Source organism: Lichenostomus cassidix, unplaced genomic scaffold, assembly GCF_008360975.1.
Source record: "Lichenostomus cassidix isolate B80296 unplaced genomic scaffold, HeHo_3.0 HiC_scaffold_34, whole genome shotgun sequence".
Lineage (NCBI taxonomy): Eukaryota > Metazoa > Chordata > Aves > Passeriformes > Meliphagidae > Lichenostomus > Lichenostomus cassidix.
In genome coordinates, this window is record NW_028147431.1 from 1,680,071 (window position 1) to 1,694,861 (window position 14,791).

Genomic DNA, 14,791 nt, shown 5'->3' on the forward strand with positions numbered 1-14,791 from the left:
ACGCCCAAAATACTGTGGGGTTGGAGTGTCACCCCAAAAAACACCAAGTTCCTGTGGGGTTGGAGGTGTCACCCCTTAAAACCCTCGAGATTGTGGGGGGCTAGAGGTGTCACCCCAAAAACACCCCAGGTTGTGGGGTTGGAGGTGTCACCCCCAAAAACCCTCGAGTTCCTGTGGGAATGGGCTTGTCACCCCAAAAAACCCCAAATTCCTGTGGGGTTGGAGGTGTCACCCCCAAAAAACCCCCAGGTTCCTGTGGGGACAAGGGTGTGTCACCCCAAAAAACCCCCCAGACTGTAGGGTTGACCCCAAAACTGATCCTGGATGGGGTTGGTGTCACCCTCAAACCCTCCCGTTCCGATAGGGCTGAGGTTGTTGTCACCTCCAAACCCCATATCAATACGGGAATGGGGTTGTTGTCACCCCCAAACCCCACAGGCCACAGGGGTGACCCCAAAATCGACTGGGGACACCCCAAAATTTATCGGGGTTGAGGTTGTCACCCCCAAACTGAATTGGGGTTGAGGTTGTCACCCCCAAAACCCTCAATGGGTGGGGTTGTTGTCACCCCGAAACCCCCAAACTGAAACGGGGTCGGGGGTGTCACCCCCAAACCCCACAAGCCATGGGGGTGACCCCCAAATTCAAGTGGGGTCGGGGGGAGGTTGTTGTCGGGTGACCCTGAAATTGGGGTGACCCCAAATCCGGGGCGGGGGGAGTAACACTAAAGGGCGGTGATGCCAAAATTTGGGGTGACCCCAAAATCGGGGTGACCCCCAAGTTAGAGAGACTTCCAAGTCGGAGGATTCACCCCAAAATCGGGGTGACCCCAAAATTTCTAGGCGGTGACCCCAAACCGGGGTCAACCCCTAAATTGGGGTGAAACCCTTAAAATCGGGGAGTTTGTCCCCAAACAAGGCTCTGACCCCCGAAATTTGGTGTGACCCCAAATTCAGGGGTGACCCCCAAAATTTGGGGTGACCCCCCCATTTGGGATGGGGGAGGGGCAGGCGTGGGACCCCTCCCCGATTTTGGGGGTCTCAGTGGGGGGGTTGTAATTTATGGGGTTCGTTAATGAGGTTTGGGGGGTGGGTGGGGGTGGGGGGCTCTGTTTGGTGGCGGTTTTGGGGGTTCGGGGGGGGTCCTTTGCCCCTCCCCCCCCCTTTGTTTTGCTGTTTTCACTTTTTGGGGTGACGGGGTGGGGGAGGGGAAGGGAATTTCGGGGAATTTCAAATTTCGAGTCGAATTAATAAAAGTTTTACTGATTTTCACTTTGAGGCTGTCTGGGCGAGGAGGGATGTGTTGGGGGGAAACCCCAAAATTCCTAATTTGGGATCACCCCAAAACCCCAAAACCCAAAACCCCAAACACCCAAAACCAACACCCCAAAACCCAAAAACACCCCAAACCCAAAAACCCAAAACCCCCAAACAAAACCACAATCCACAATTAGGGAACACCCCAAAATCCCTAATTTGGGAACATCCCAAAACCCCTAATTTGGGAATATCCCAAAATCGCTGATTTGGGGACACTCTGAAAACCCTAAATTGAGAACATCCAAATCTCCTAATTTGGGGTTTTCCCAAAATCCCTGATTTGGGAACATCCCAAAACTCCTAATTGGGAAACCCCAAAATCCCCAATTTGAGGACAACCTGAAATTCTTGATTTGGGGACACTCTGAAAACCCTAATTTGAGAACACCCAAAACTCCCAATTTGGAAACAAAACCCCAAAACCTCTGATTTGGAAATCCCAAAACCACCAATTTAGGGACACCCCAAAATCCCTGATTTGAGAACACCTGAAAATCCCTGATTTGGGGACACCCCAAAACTCCTAATTAGGAACACCCCAAAACCCCTAATTAGGAACACCCCAAAACTCCTAATTAGGGAAACCCCAAAACCCCTAATTAGGGACACCTGGCCACCTGTGCTGGCCCCGCCCCCAGGATGCCCCGCCCACCCCAAAAACGAGACAGGAGCTCATTGCCACTGGACTTTAGTGGGGGACATGAGGGGTTGGGGGGCTCAGGGGGACATTGGGGTGTCTGAGGGGTCATTGAGAGGTCTGAGAGAAGATTGGGAGGTCCAAGGGGTCATTAAGGATTCCAAGAGGACACTGGGAGGTCTGAGGGGTCACTGGGAGGTCCAGGGGGACATTGGGATGTCCGAGGGGTCATTGAGAGGTCCAAGGAGTGATTAGGGGATCCGAGGGGACACTGGGATGTCCAAGGGGTCACTGGGGCATCTGAGGTGCCATTGGGGGATCTGAAGGGACGTTGGGATGTCCACGGGGTCACTGGGGGATCTGGGGGGACACTCGGAGGTCCAAGGGGTCATTGGGATGTCCAAGGGGTGATTAGGGGCTCCGAGGGGACACTGGGAGGTCCAAAGGGACATTGGGGTGTCTGAGATGCCATTGGGGGATCCGAGGGGTTATTAGGGTGTCCAAGGGGTCATTGGGATGTCCAAGAGGTCATTGGGATGTCCAAGGGGTCACTGCAGTGTCCAAGGAGTCATTGGGAGGTCTGAGGTGCCATTGGGATGTCCAAGGGCTCATTAGGGTGTCCAAGGTGTCACTGGGATGTCCAAGGTGTCACTGGGATGTCCGCGGGGTCAAAGGTCACTCAGGACGAGCAGCAGTAGAACCGGACGTCGTTGAGGCCGCTGTCATCGGAAGTGTCGTACGACGGATCCACGCGGCTCTGGACCCCACAGACCCCACAGGATCTGGGGCACGAGGAGCTCCAGTCGCCCCAGGACCCGCGGTCGTTGCCGCCTCCGTCCAGCACTAGCCCCCCGGAGCACAGGGCCTGCAGATCGTTGGCCGCCGTGTCGTCCCAAGTGCCGCGCGGGGCTTCAACCTGCAGCCGGAAGGACTCGAGGTGCTCGCCGGGTGGACAAGTGACCGCGGGGATCCAGTCCCCGAAACTGGGGGGGAGGAATGGGGGGAAGTCAGGGGGACATCCTGGGAGACCACCTGGGGGGTGGTGGCCTTGGGGGAGCAGCGAGGTGGGCGTGGAGGGGTGATGGGATGATGTCATGGTGGCCATGGTTGGGTGGTGATGGTCAGGGATTGGTCATGGTGGCCATGGATTGGTCATGGTGGCCATGGTTGGGTCATGGTGGCCATAGTTGGGTTGTGGTGGTCAGGGATTGGTCATGGTGGCCATGGTTGGGTCATGGTGGCCATGGTTGGGTGGTGGTGGTCATGGTTGGGTTGTGATGGCCGTGGTTGAGTCCTGGTGGCCTTGGTTGGGTGGTGACAGTCATGGATTGGTCATGGTGGCCATGGTTGGGTGGTAATGGTCAGGGAGTGGTCATGGTGGCCATGGTTGGGTCATGGTGGTCATGGTTGGGTTGTGATGGTCAGAAAGTGGACATGATGGCCATGGATTGGTCATTGAGGCCATGGTTGGGTGGTGATGGCCATGGATTGGTCATGGTAGCCATGGTTGGGTCATGGTGGCCATGGTTGGGTGGTGATGGTCATGGTTGGGTTGTGATGGCTGTGGTTGAATCCTGGTGGCCTTGGAATGGTCATGGTGGCCATGGTTCGGTGGTGATGGTCAGGGGTTGGTCATGGTGACCATGGATTGGTCATGGTGACCATGGATTGGTCATGGTGGCCATGGTTGGGTGGTGACAGTCATGGATTGGTCATGGTGGCCATGGTTGAGTCATGGTGGCCATGGAAGGTTTATGGTGGCCATGATTGGGTCATGGTGGCCTTGGATTGGTCATGGTGGCTGTGGGTGGCGATGGCCATGGATTGGTCATGGTGGCCATGGTTGGGTGGTGATGGTCAGGGATTGGTCATGGTGGCCATGGATTGGTCATGATGGTCATGGTTGAGTCATGGTGGCCATGGTTGATAGTGGTGGCCATGGAAGGTTTATAGTGGCCATGATTGGGTCATGGTGGCCATGGATTGGTCATGGTGACCTTGGTTGAGTTGTGGTGGTCATAGATTGGTCATGGGGGCCATGGATTGGTCATGGAGTCCATAGTTTTGTCCCAGTGGCGCTGTCACTGGGGCATGGTGGCCATGGACTCATCATGGTGGCCATGCAAGAGTCATGGTGGCCATGGTTGGGTCATGGTGGCCACGGATTGGTCATGGTGGCCACAGAGGGCCACAATGGGGCTATCACCACACCTGGGGAACTCACGGCCACCAACGTCATCTCAGCTGGTAGCCCAGGGCCAGCAGAGACGGAGACCCCACAGCCACCACCCTGACCCCCCTAGGGACCCCCAAGGGTCATCCAATGGTCACCCTATGGTCACCTCATGGTCACCACATGGTCACCCCATGGTCACCCAATGGTCACCCAGTGGTCACCCAGTGGCCACCCAGTGGCAACCCCATGGTCACCCCATGGTCACCCAATGGTCACCCCATGGTCACCCAATGGTCACCGCAAGGCCACCACATGGTCACCTCATGGTCACCACATGGTCACCACATGGTCACTCCATGGTCACTCCATGGTCACCTCATGGTCACCACGTGGCCACCCCATGATCACCCAATGGTCACCCCATGGCCACCCAATGGTCACCCAATGGTCACCCCGTGGTCACCCCATGGTCACCTCATGGTCACCACATGGTCACCTCATGATCACCCCATGATCACCCAATGGTCACCCCATTGTCACCCCGTGATCACCCCATGATCACCCAATGGTCACCCCATGGTCACCACATGGTCACCCCATGGTCACCCCATGGTCACCACATGGTCACCCAATGGTCACCCCATGGTCACCTCATGGTCACCACATGGTCACCCAATGATCCCCAAATGGCCACCCAATGGTCACCTCATGGTCACCACATGGTCACCCAATGATCCCCAAATGGCCACCCAATGGTCACCCAGTGGTCACCCCATGGTCACCCAGGACCCCCCCAGCCCCCGTGGTCACTCACGGTCCCTCGCTGGACATCACAGTGTCCCAGCCGTTGTCACAGACCAGCCTGACCCCGTTCAGCCCCGTGTCGTCCCCAAAAAATCCCTGGTAGCGTTCCACCTGGAGAACCCCAACATCTGTCACCCCTGTGTCCCCAAATGTCCCCTGTGTGTGTCCCCAAATCCCCAAATGTCCCCAAATCCCCCCACGTGTGTCTCCAAATTCCCATGTCCCCAAATATCCTGTATGTGTCCCCAAATCCCCTGTGTCCCCAACTCCCCATGTCCCCAAATTCCCTGTGTGTGTCCCCAAATCCCCATGTCCCCAAATCCCCCCACTCGTGTCCCCAAATCCCCATGTCCCCAACTCCCCCCATGTCACCCTCCCATGTGTGCCCCAGGTGTCACCCGAACCCTGCAGGTCCCTCCAAGTGTCCCCACAACCCCCCTGTGTCCCCCAAATCCCCTCGTGTCCCCATCCCTGTGTCCCCTTAAAATCCCTCGATGTCCCCAACCTTCTGTGCCCCCAAACCCTGCTGTCCCCTGCTCTGTCACCCCCTGTCCCCCCAAATCCCTCCTTGTCCCACCAAATCCCCTTGTGTCCCCATCCTTGTGTCCCCCTGTGTTCCCTTAAAATCCCTCGATGTCCCCAACCCTCCCCCAAGCCCGCTGTCCCTGCTCCATGTCACCCCTGTGTCCCCAAATCCCCCATGTCCCTACTCTGTGCACCTCCTTGTCCCCAGTCCCCTCCTGTCCCCAATCCTGTGTCCCCAAATCCCCCATGTCCCCCAAATCCCCCAGTGTCCCCAAGTCTGTGTCCCCAAAACCCTCTGTCCCCACTCCGTGCCACCCCCGTGTCCCCCAAATCCCCATATGTCCTTTGTCCTCCTTGTCCCCCATTGTCCCCTCAATCCCTCCATGTCCCCCAAATCCCCCAGTGTCCCCACCCTGTGTCCCCAAACCCCCACTCTGCCTCCTCGTCCCCCAACCCCTCCCTGTCCCCACCCCTCCATGTCCCCACCCCCTGTCCCCTCCCAGTGTCCCCAACCCCCCCCAGATGTCACCTTCAGCTGGACGCCGATGGCCACAGAGCCCTGGGGACAGAGCTCGGGGTCACCCCAGTCCCCCCAGGGTCCCCCGTTTGTCACCTCGAGGATCGCGGGGATGGTGTGACACAACCTGGCCTGGGTGGCCAGGGCCACCCTGGGGGCCACCAGGGCCACCAGCAGGGCCACCAGCAGGGCCACCCAGGGGTGTGGGGACAGAGCCATGCCTGGTGTCACCGCGGGCTTTACAAGCCACCGGAGTGACCACCGTGGGGACACTGGGAGGGACTGGGAGGGACTGGACGGCCACCTATGGGGAGGTGCCACGTGTGCCACCACCGCCCAGATGTCACCAGTGGGGACAACGACCCAGGGGACACCCCGGGAGCAGCCGAGAGGGATTTTGGTGAAGTTCCAGGTTGGTTTCAGTTTCATTTTGGGGTTTTATTCCTGGAAATGATTCCCAAACCATCCAAGGCCACCAGGAGATGTCACCAGGAGTGTCCTGATCCCGACAGGAACCCCAAAAGCCACCTGGGGGGACACTCTGGACACCTCTGAGGACACCCTGAGCACCCTGAGACCTCCTCAGGTGTCACCAGGGGTGTCCTGGAGCTCCTGAAGGTCTCCGTGGAGATCTCCAGGTGCTTCTCGGGATCCACCTGGAGCTCCTGAAACCCCCAGGGGTGACCTGGGGACATCCAGGACCTTCTCAGGTGTGTCACCATCGTGTCGTGGTGGCCCTGGGTTGGTGACAATGGCCGTGGTTGGGTCATGGTACCACTTATGCCCCAAAATTGGGTTTTTTCCCCCAAAATTTGGGGAGTTTTGCCCGAAATTCAGGTCTTTTCCTTCAAAATTCAATCCCCTGGTAAAAGGCACTGTGGGGATTCGAACTCAGGATCTCCTGTTCACCTTAACCAGGCACTTTGACCAACTAAGTAGCCGAAATTTGGGGTTTTTCCCCTAAAATTTGGGGATTTTCCCCCAAAATTCAGTGGCTTTGGCCCAAAATTCAGGTCTTTTCCCCCAAAATTCGGTCCCGCGATAAAAGGCATCGCTGGGATTCGAACTCATGATCTCCGGTTCATTTTTACTAGGCGCTTTAACCAACGAAATCCTTGAAATTCAGGAATTTTCCCCTAAAATTCGGGGGTTTTCCTCTAAAATTCGGATTTTCTCCTCTAAAATTCGGGGGGTTTTTCCCCTAAAATTCAGGTTTTTGCCTCTAAAACTCGGGGATTTTCCCCTAAAATTCGGGTTTTCTCCCCTAAAATTCAATTCCCCTTTAAAAAGGCACTGCTGGGATTCGAACTCAGGATCTCCTGTTCACTTTAACCAGGCGCTTTAACCAAATAAACCCTCGAAATTTGGGTTTTTTCTCCTAAAATTCGGGGGGTTTCCCCTAAAATTCGGGGATTTTTGCCTGAAATTCGGGTCTTTTCCCCCAAAATTCGATCCCCCGGTTAAAGGCACTGCTGGGATTCGAACTCATGATCCTCGTGTTCACTTTAACCAGGTGCTTTGACCAAGTCCCCGAAATTCAGTATTTTTCCCCTAAAATTCGGGGGTTTTCCCCTAAAATTCGGGGTTTTTTCCCTAAAATTCAGGGGTTTTTACCCGAAATTCGGGTCGTTTCCCCCAAAATTCGATCCCCCAGTAAAAGGCACAGCTGGGATTCGAATTTGAAATCTCCTGTTCACTTTAACCAACTCAACCCCGGAATTTGGATTTTTTTCCCACTAAAATTCGGGGGTTTTACTCTAAAATTTGGTTGTTTTCCTCTAAAATTCGGGTTTTTTCCCCTAAAATTGGGAGGTTTCCCCCAGAAATTCGGGTTTTTTCCCCCAAAATTGGATCCCCTGATAAAGGCGTTGCTGGGATTCGAACCTGTGATCTCCTGTTCACCTTAACCAGGCGATTTAACCAACTAAACCCCGACAATTCGGGCTTTTTTCCACTAAAATTCGGGGGTTTTCCCCTAAAATTCAGAGGTTTTCCCAGAAATTCTGGGGTTTTCGCCCGAAATTCGATTTTTCCCCACCAAAATTCGGATTTTTCCCCTAAATTTCAGGGGATTTTCCCCTAAATTTTGGGCTTTTTCTCCTAAAATTCGGGTGGTTTCGTCCGAAATTCGGGTTTTTTCCCCCAAAATTCGGCATTTCACCCCATATGAAGAATCCCCCGTTAATTGGGGTCCCCCCCAAAAAGGGGATTGTCCCCCCAAAATTCGGTCCTGCGGTAAAAGACACGCTGGGATTCGAACCTGGGATTTCCTGATCACTTTTACCAGGCGCTCCAACCAACTAAGTCCCCGAAATTTGGTGTTTTTCCCTAAAATTCGGGTCTTTTCCCCCAAAATTCGATCCCCTAATAAAGGCATCGCTGGGATTTGAACTCTCGAATTCCTGATCACTTTAACCAGCTCAACCCCCGAAATTCGGGGTTTTTTCCCCTAAAATTCGGGTCTTTTCCCCTAAAATTCGGGTCTTTTCCCCTAAAATTCGGGTTTTTTCCTCTAAATTTCGGGTTTTTTCGCCTAAAATTCGGTTTGTTTTTTTTTTTCACCCAAAATTAAGGTTTTTCCCCCCCTAAATTCGGGGTTTTTTTCCCCTAAAATTCGGGTCTTTTCCCCCCAAAATTCGATTCCCCGCTAAAAGGCACCGCTGGGATTCGAAGCCGGGATCTGCTGTTTACTAGATAAGCGCTTTGACCAACTAAACCCTCGAAATTCGGGATTTTTCCCCTAAAATTCGGGTTTTCTCCCCTAAAATTCGGGTTTTCACCCCTAAAACTCAAGTTTTCTCCCCCAAAATTGGGGGTTTTTCCCCAAAATTCGGTTCCCCGGTAAAAGGCACCGCTGGGATTCGAACCCAGGATCTCCGGTTTACTAGACAGGCGCTTTAACCAAATAAACCCCCGAAATTGGGGATTTTCCCCCTAAAATTCGGGCTATTTCCTCTAAAATTCGGGGGTTTTCTCCTGAAATTCGGGTTTTTTTCCTCTAAAACTCGGATTTTCTCCCCCAAAATTTGGGGTTTTTTTCCCCAAAATGGGGTTCCCCGGTAAAAGGCACCGCTGGGATTCGAACCCAGGATCTCCTGTTTACTAGACAGGCGCTTTAACCAACTAAACCCTCGAATTTCGGGGTTTTTTCCTCTAAAATTCGGGCTATTTCCTCTAAAATTCGGGGGTTTTCTCCTGAAATTCGGGTTTTTTTCCTCTAAAACTCGGATTTTCTCACCCAAAATTTGGGGTTTTTTTCCCCAAAATGGGGTTCCCCGGTAAAAGGCACCGCTGGGATTCGAACCCAGGATCTCCTGTTTACTAGACAGGCGCTTTAACCAACTAAGCCACGGCGCCGCCTGAGCCGCTCGCGCCAGCGGCTCCTTCCCCCGACTGCAGCGCGCATGCGCGGGGGGATGTGGGGACATTTGGGGGAAATTGGGGAAATTTTGGGGGGGAATTTGGGGAAAATAAGGGGGGGGAAAATTTGGGGTGGGAAAATGGGGAAATCTGGGGGAATTGGCGTGAGATAAGGGGGAATTTGGGGGAATTGGGGGAATTTGGGGGCGATTGAGGGTGGGACAAGGGGGATTTGGGGGAAAAAGAGGGTGGGAAAATAGGGGTGCGAATGGGGATTTGGGGAAATTTGGGCGGAATTAGGGGTTAGATAAGAGGAGATTTGGGGAAATTTGGGAAATTGGGTGGGATAAGGGGAAATTGTGGGGGTGGGGTGAGATAAGGGCGAAATATGGTGGAAATTTGGGGAGAATTGGGAGGAATTTGGGTTGGAAAATGAGAAATTTGAATCTGGAAATTGAGGGGTGGGATAAAGGGAGGGATTTGGGAGGATTGGGGTGGGAAAATAGGGGAAGGTGCGAAGTGGGGGGATTTGGGGGAAAACGAGTTGGGGGAAAATGAGGGGAATTTGGGGAAAATTTGGGGGATTCGTGGGATAAGAGGGGATTGGGAATTAAATGGGGGTTGGGGAAAAGTGGGGAAATTGGGGGCTGGATAAGGGAGATTTGGGAGAAATTGGGGGTGAGATAAGGGATTTGGGATTTGCAGGGAAAATGGGGAATTGCTGGGGGTTGGGGTGAGATAAGGGGAAATTTGGGGGGAACTGAGAAGGAAATCTGGGAGGAAAATGAGGGGAATGGGGGAAATTTGGGGGAATTGAGGGTGGAAGAAGGGAGGATTTGGGGAAAATAGGGGTGGGAAATGGGGAGAATTGGCGGGAATCGGGATGGGATAAGGGGAAAATTTGGGGGATTTAGGCGGAAAATGGGAGGACAAGGGGGGATTTGGGGTGGGAGAAGGGAGGGAAATTTGGGGGGAAAACGGGGCTGGGGGTTTAGTGGGAATTTGGGGCTGGGGGTTTCATGGAGGTTCCCCCATGGCCAGCAGGAATTTGAAGTTGGGGGTTTCACAGGGATTCCCCCATGACCGGCAGGAATTTGGGGCTGGGGGTTTAGTGGGAATTTGGGGTTGGGGGTTTCACGGGGATTCCTCCATGGTCAGCTGGAATTTGGGTCGGGGGGGGTTTCACGGCGCCAACGCCACCCCGAATGTCACACGCCTGTCACTCGTGTCCGTTTCGCCCCTAGGCGGGTCTCGAACCCGGGTCTTCCCTCTCCCCGGGCGGCGCCGCTGCCGCTGCGCCACAGAGCCGCCGGGGGAGCGATGGCGGCGGGGGCGGCGCCAGTCGCGGCGTGGGGAGTTCCTCGCGTGGGGGTGAAATTTGGGGTTTTTGGGTGGGTTTTGGGGGGATTTTGGGGGGTCCTGGGGGGTTTGATTCACTCGTGGGTGTCACAACGAGGGTCCCGCGCGTGGGAGGGCGAAATCTGGGGGTCCTGGGTGGGTTTTGGGGAACTTTGGGGGGGATTTTTGGGTTTTTTTAGGGGGGCTTATGTCACCCGTGGGGTGTCACGGGGAGGTCCCACGCGTGGGAGGTAAAATTTAGGGGGTCCTGAGTGTCCCAGGGCTGGTTTTGGGGTTATTTTGGGAGGTTTTGTGTCACTCGTGGGGTTCCCACGCGTTGGGGGGGCTTGGGGTTCCTCCCCCGAAATTTGGGGTGTCCTGGGGGAATTTTGGGTGTTTTTGGGATTTTTTTTGGATTTTTCTTTGTGTCACTCGTGGGCTTCCCACGCTTTGGGAGGGGAAACCTTGGGGTGTCCTGGGGGTTTTTTTGGGGTTTTGGGGGTTTTGGGGGAATTTTGGAGTTTTTTGGGGGATTTTTTTTGTGTCACTCGTGGGCTTCCCACGCGTGGGGGGCGAAATTTGGGGTTTCCTGGGGGGTTTTTTTTGGATTTTGGGGGTTTGGGGGGAATTTTGTAATTTTCTGGGGGGTTTTTTTGTGTCACTCGTGGGTTCCCCCCCTAAATTTGAGGTGTCCTGGGGTGTTTTTGGGATTTTTTTTGGGATATTTTTTTTTGGTGTCACCCGTGGGGTTCCCCCACTCCCACCGCCGGTTTCCATGGCAACGCGGGGATGCTCAGTTGCCATGACAACGCGGGGAGGGGGGAGGGGGGGGAGGGGGGATTCCCGCCTTTCCCCTCCCCCACCGGGGGTCACCCCCAAGGACGGGGGTGGGGGGGTGGGGGAGGGGCGGGGTCAGCGGTGACGTCACCAGCGCCCCTCCCCCCCTCACGTTCCCACGCGCCTTTTTGGGGGGGAGGGGCCGGGTGGGGGAGGGGCGATGATGCCGCAGGGTGAATCATCCGCCTTTTGGGGGGGAGGGGAGGGGGAGAGACCCGCATGGCCCCCCCGGGCCCTATGGACACCCTATGGACACCCTATGGACACCCTATGGACACCCTATAGACACCCTATGGGACCCTATAGAATCCTATGGACACCCTATGGAATCCTATAGAGCCCTATGGAGACCCTATAGAAACCTATAGAATCCTATGGATACCCTATAGAAACCTATGGAACCTTACAGACACCCTATGGAATCCTATGGAACCCTACAGACACCCTATAGAATCCTATGGATACCCTATGGACACCCTATGGACACCCTATGCACATCTTATGGAACCCTATGGACACCCTATAGAATCCTATGGACACCCTATAGAAACCCTCCGGGCCCTATAGATACCCTATGGACACCCTATAGAAACCCTCCGGACCCTATAGATACCCTATGGACACCCTATAGAACCCTACCCAAATCCCCCTCCCCCTATAGCCTCTCCCCATAGACCTCCCCAACAGCCCCCCTATAGCCCCCTAAACCCCCTCACCCTATAGACCCCTATGGCCCCTATAGACCTCCCCTACCCAAATCCCCCCTCCCCCTATAGACCCTCCCTATATACCCCCAACCTCTCCCCTACACTTCCCACAACCCCTCACCCTGTAACCCCATATATATCCCCCTGTAGTCCCCCTATAGACCCCACACCCCTATAGACCCCCAATCCCTCCCCTACACCCCCATAAAGCCCTCACCCTATAAGCCCCTATAACCCCATATATCCCCCTATAGCCCCTTATAACACCCTACATATCTCCCTATAGCCCTCTATATAACCCCATAGATATCCTCCTACAACCCCCTATATTTTCCACTGTATATCCCCTATAGCCCCCATACCCCCAGCCTCAGCTGCAGCTCAGTCCATGACTCACCCCCTCACCCTATATCCCCTAGAGCCCCTATACCCCTCCTCACCCTATATCCCCCTATATAACCCCATATATATCCTCCATATCCCCTATAGCCCCTATAACCCACTCACTCTATAACCCCCCAATAACCTCCCATATCCCCAATGTCCCCTATAACCCCGCATATCCCCTATAGCCCCCATAGCCCTCTCACCCTATAACCCCATATGTAACCCCATATAACCCCTATATCCCCCCATACTCCCCTCCTATATCCCCTATATCCCCCTATAGCCCCCTCACCCTATAGCCCCCTATATCCCCTATAGCCCCCATACCCCCGGCCGCAGCTGCAGCTCGGTCCATGACTCACCCCCTTATAACCCCCTATATAACCCCATATATCCCCCTATAGCTCCCTCACCCTATAACCCCATATATAACCCCCATATCCCCTATATCCCCTATAGCCCACTCACCCTATAACCCTCCATAACTCCACATATCCCTCATATCCCCTATAACCCACTCACCCTAAAACCCTCCATAACCCCCATATCCCCTATAGTCTCCTATACCTCCCTCACCCTATAACCCCAATAACTCCCCATATAACCCCTATATCCCCTATAGCTCCCTCACCCTATAACCCCCAATAACCCCATACAATCCCTATATCCCCCTTATAGTTCTCTCACCCTATAACCCCTATATCCCCCATGCCCCCTCACCCTATAACCCCCAATAACCCCCTATAACTCCCCATATCTCCTATATTCTCCTCACCCTATAACCCCCAATAACCCCTATAACTCCCCATATCTCCTATATTCTCCTCACCCTATAACCCCCAATAACCCCATACAATCCCCTATAGCCCCCATACCCTATAACCCCTATAACTCCCAATAACTCCTATAGCTCCCTCACCCTATAACCCCAATAACCCTCTATAACTCCCATATCCCCATACCCCTCACCCTATAACCCAATAACCCCATACAATCTATAGCCCCCATACCCCCCGGCCGCAGCTGCAGCTCGGTCCGTGACTCACCCCCTCACCCTATAACCCCCATATATAACCCCATATATCCCTATAGCCCTATAACCCACTCAACCTATAACCCTCCATAACCCCACATATCCCCTATATCCCCCTATAGCCCCCATACCCCCCCGGCCGCAGCTGCAGCTCGGTCCGTGACTCACCCCCCTCCCCTCCCCCCTCCCCTCCCCCTATAGCCCCCCCAGGTGGGGGAGGGGCTGAGCTCTATAAGGACCTCTCTGCTCTGCCCTCCCCCCCCACAGCTGCATTGGTGACTCACCTCGGCCGCAGTGCTGGGGGGGGCGCCTATGGGGGATATAGGGGCCTGGGGGGGGCCGGGGGGGGCTGGGGACACCCCGGGACCCATAGAGATCCATAGGAACCTATAGAGACCCATAGGAACCTATAGAAACCCATAGAAACCCATAGGGACCTATAGGGAGAGCTACAGTGACTATGGAGCCATAGGCGCCTATGGGGGATATAGGGGCCTGGGGGGGGCCGGGGGGGGCTGGGGACACCCCGGGACCCATAGAGATCCATAGGAACCTATAGAGACCCAAAGGGACCTATAGACACCCATAGAGACCCATAGAAAGGGCTACAGTGACTATGGTGCCATAGGCGCCTATGGGGGATATAGGGGCCTGGGGGAGCCTGGAGACACCCTGGGACCTATAGAGACCCCTAGGGAACTATAGACACCCATAGGGACCTATAGGGAGAGCTACAGTGACTATGGAGCCATAGGCGCCTATGGGGGATATAGGGGCCTGGGGGAGCCTGGAGACACTCTGGGATCTATAGAGACCCATAGGGAACTATAGACACCCATAGGGACCTATAGAGACCCATAGGGAGAGATACAGCGACCTATGGAGCCATAGGGACCTATAGAAACCCATAGGGGGGGTTTGGGAACCTATGGAGCCATAGGGACCTATAGGGACCTATGGGGAGAGCCATGGTGACCTAAGGAGCCACAGGGACCCAAGGGGAGCCATAGTGACCTATAGAAACCCATGGAGACCTATAGAAACCCATAGCAAGGGCTACGGTGACCTATGGAACCAAAGGGACCTATAGAGACCCGGAGAGGGGCCTAGAGCGACCCAGCACCCTATAGGGATGTATAGAGCCCTATAGG

General features: G+C 54.6%; 2 protein-coding genes and 1 non-coding gene across 3 annotated transcripts in view; 1 reads left to right on the forward strand and 2 right to left on the reverse strand.

Moving 5' to 3' along the window:
• LOC146423109 (DNA-directed RNA polymerase II subunit RPB1-like) overlaps positions 1-244 on the forward strand; it is a 56,714-nt gene extending 56,470 nt beyond the window's left edge. Inside the window, exon 30 of the transcript XR_014847666.1 lies at positions 145-244. The gene's annotated coding sequence lies outside the window, so the exon portion shown is untranslated. The remainder of the gene's footprint in view (positions 1-144) is intronic.
• A 2,023-nt stretch (positions 245-2,267) lies between these two features.
• On the reverse strand, positions 2,268-6,225 carry LOC146423110 (vitelline membrane outer layer protein 1 homolog). The gene is made up of 3 exons (XM_085045215.1): positions 5,991-6,225; positions 4,947-5,047; positions 2,268-2,939 (listed from the first exon to the last, which is right to left on the reverse strand). The coding sequence occupies exons 1-3, from the start codon at positions 6,195-6,197 to the stop codon at positions 2,636-2,638; spliced, it is 612 nt and encodes a 203-aa protein (XP_084901341.1). The 5' UTR covers positions 6,198-6,225; the 3' UTR covers positions 2,268-2,635.
• A 3,036-nt stretch (positions 6,226-9,261) lies between these two features.
• Positions 9,262-9,335, reverse strand: TRNAT-AGU (transfer RNA threonine (anticodon AGU)). The gene has a single exon. It is a non-coding gene; the product is annotated as a tRNA-Thr (tRNA).
• Positions 9,336-14,791: the final 5,456 nt, after the last annotated feature.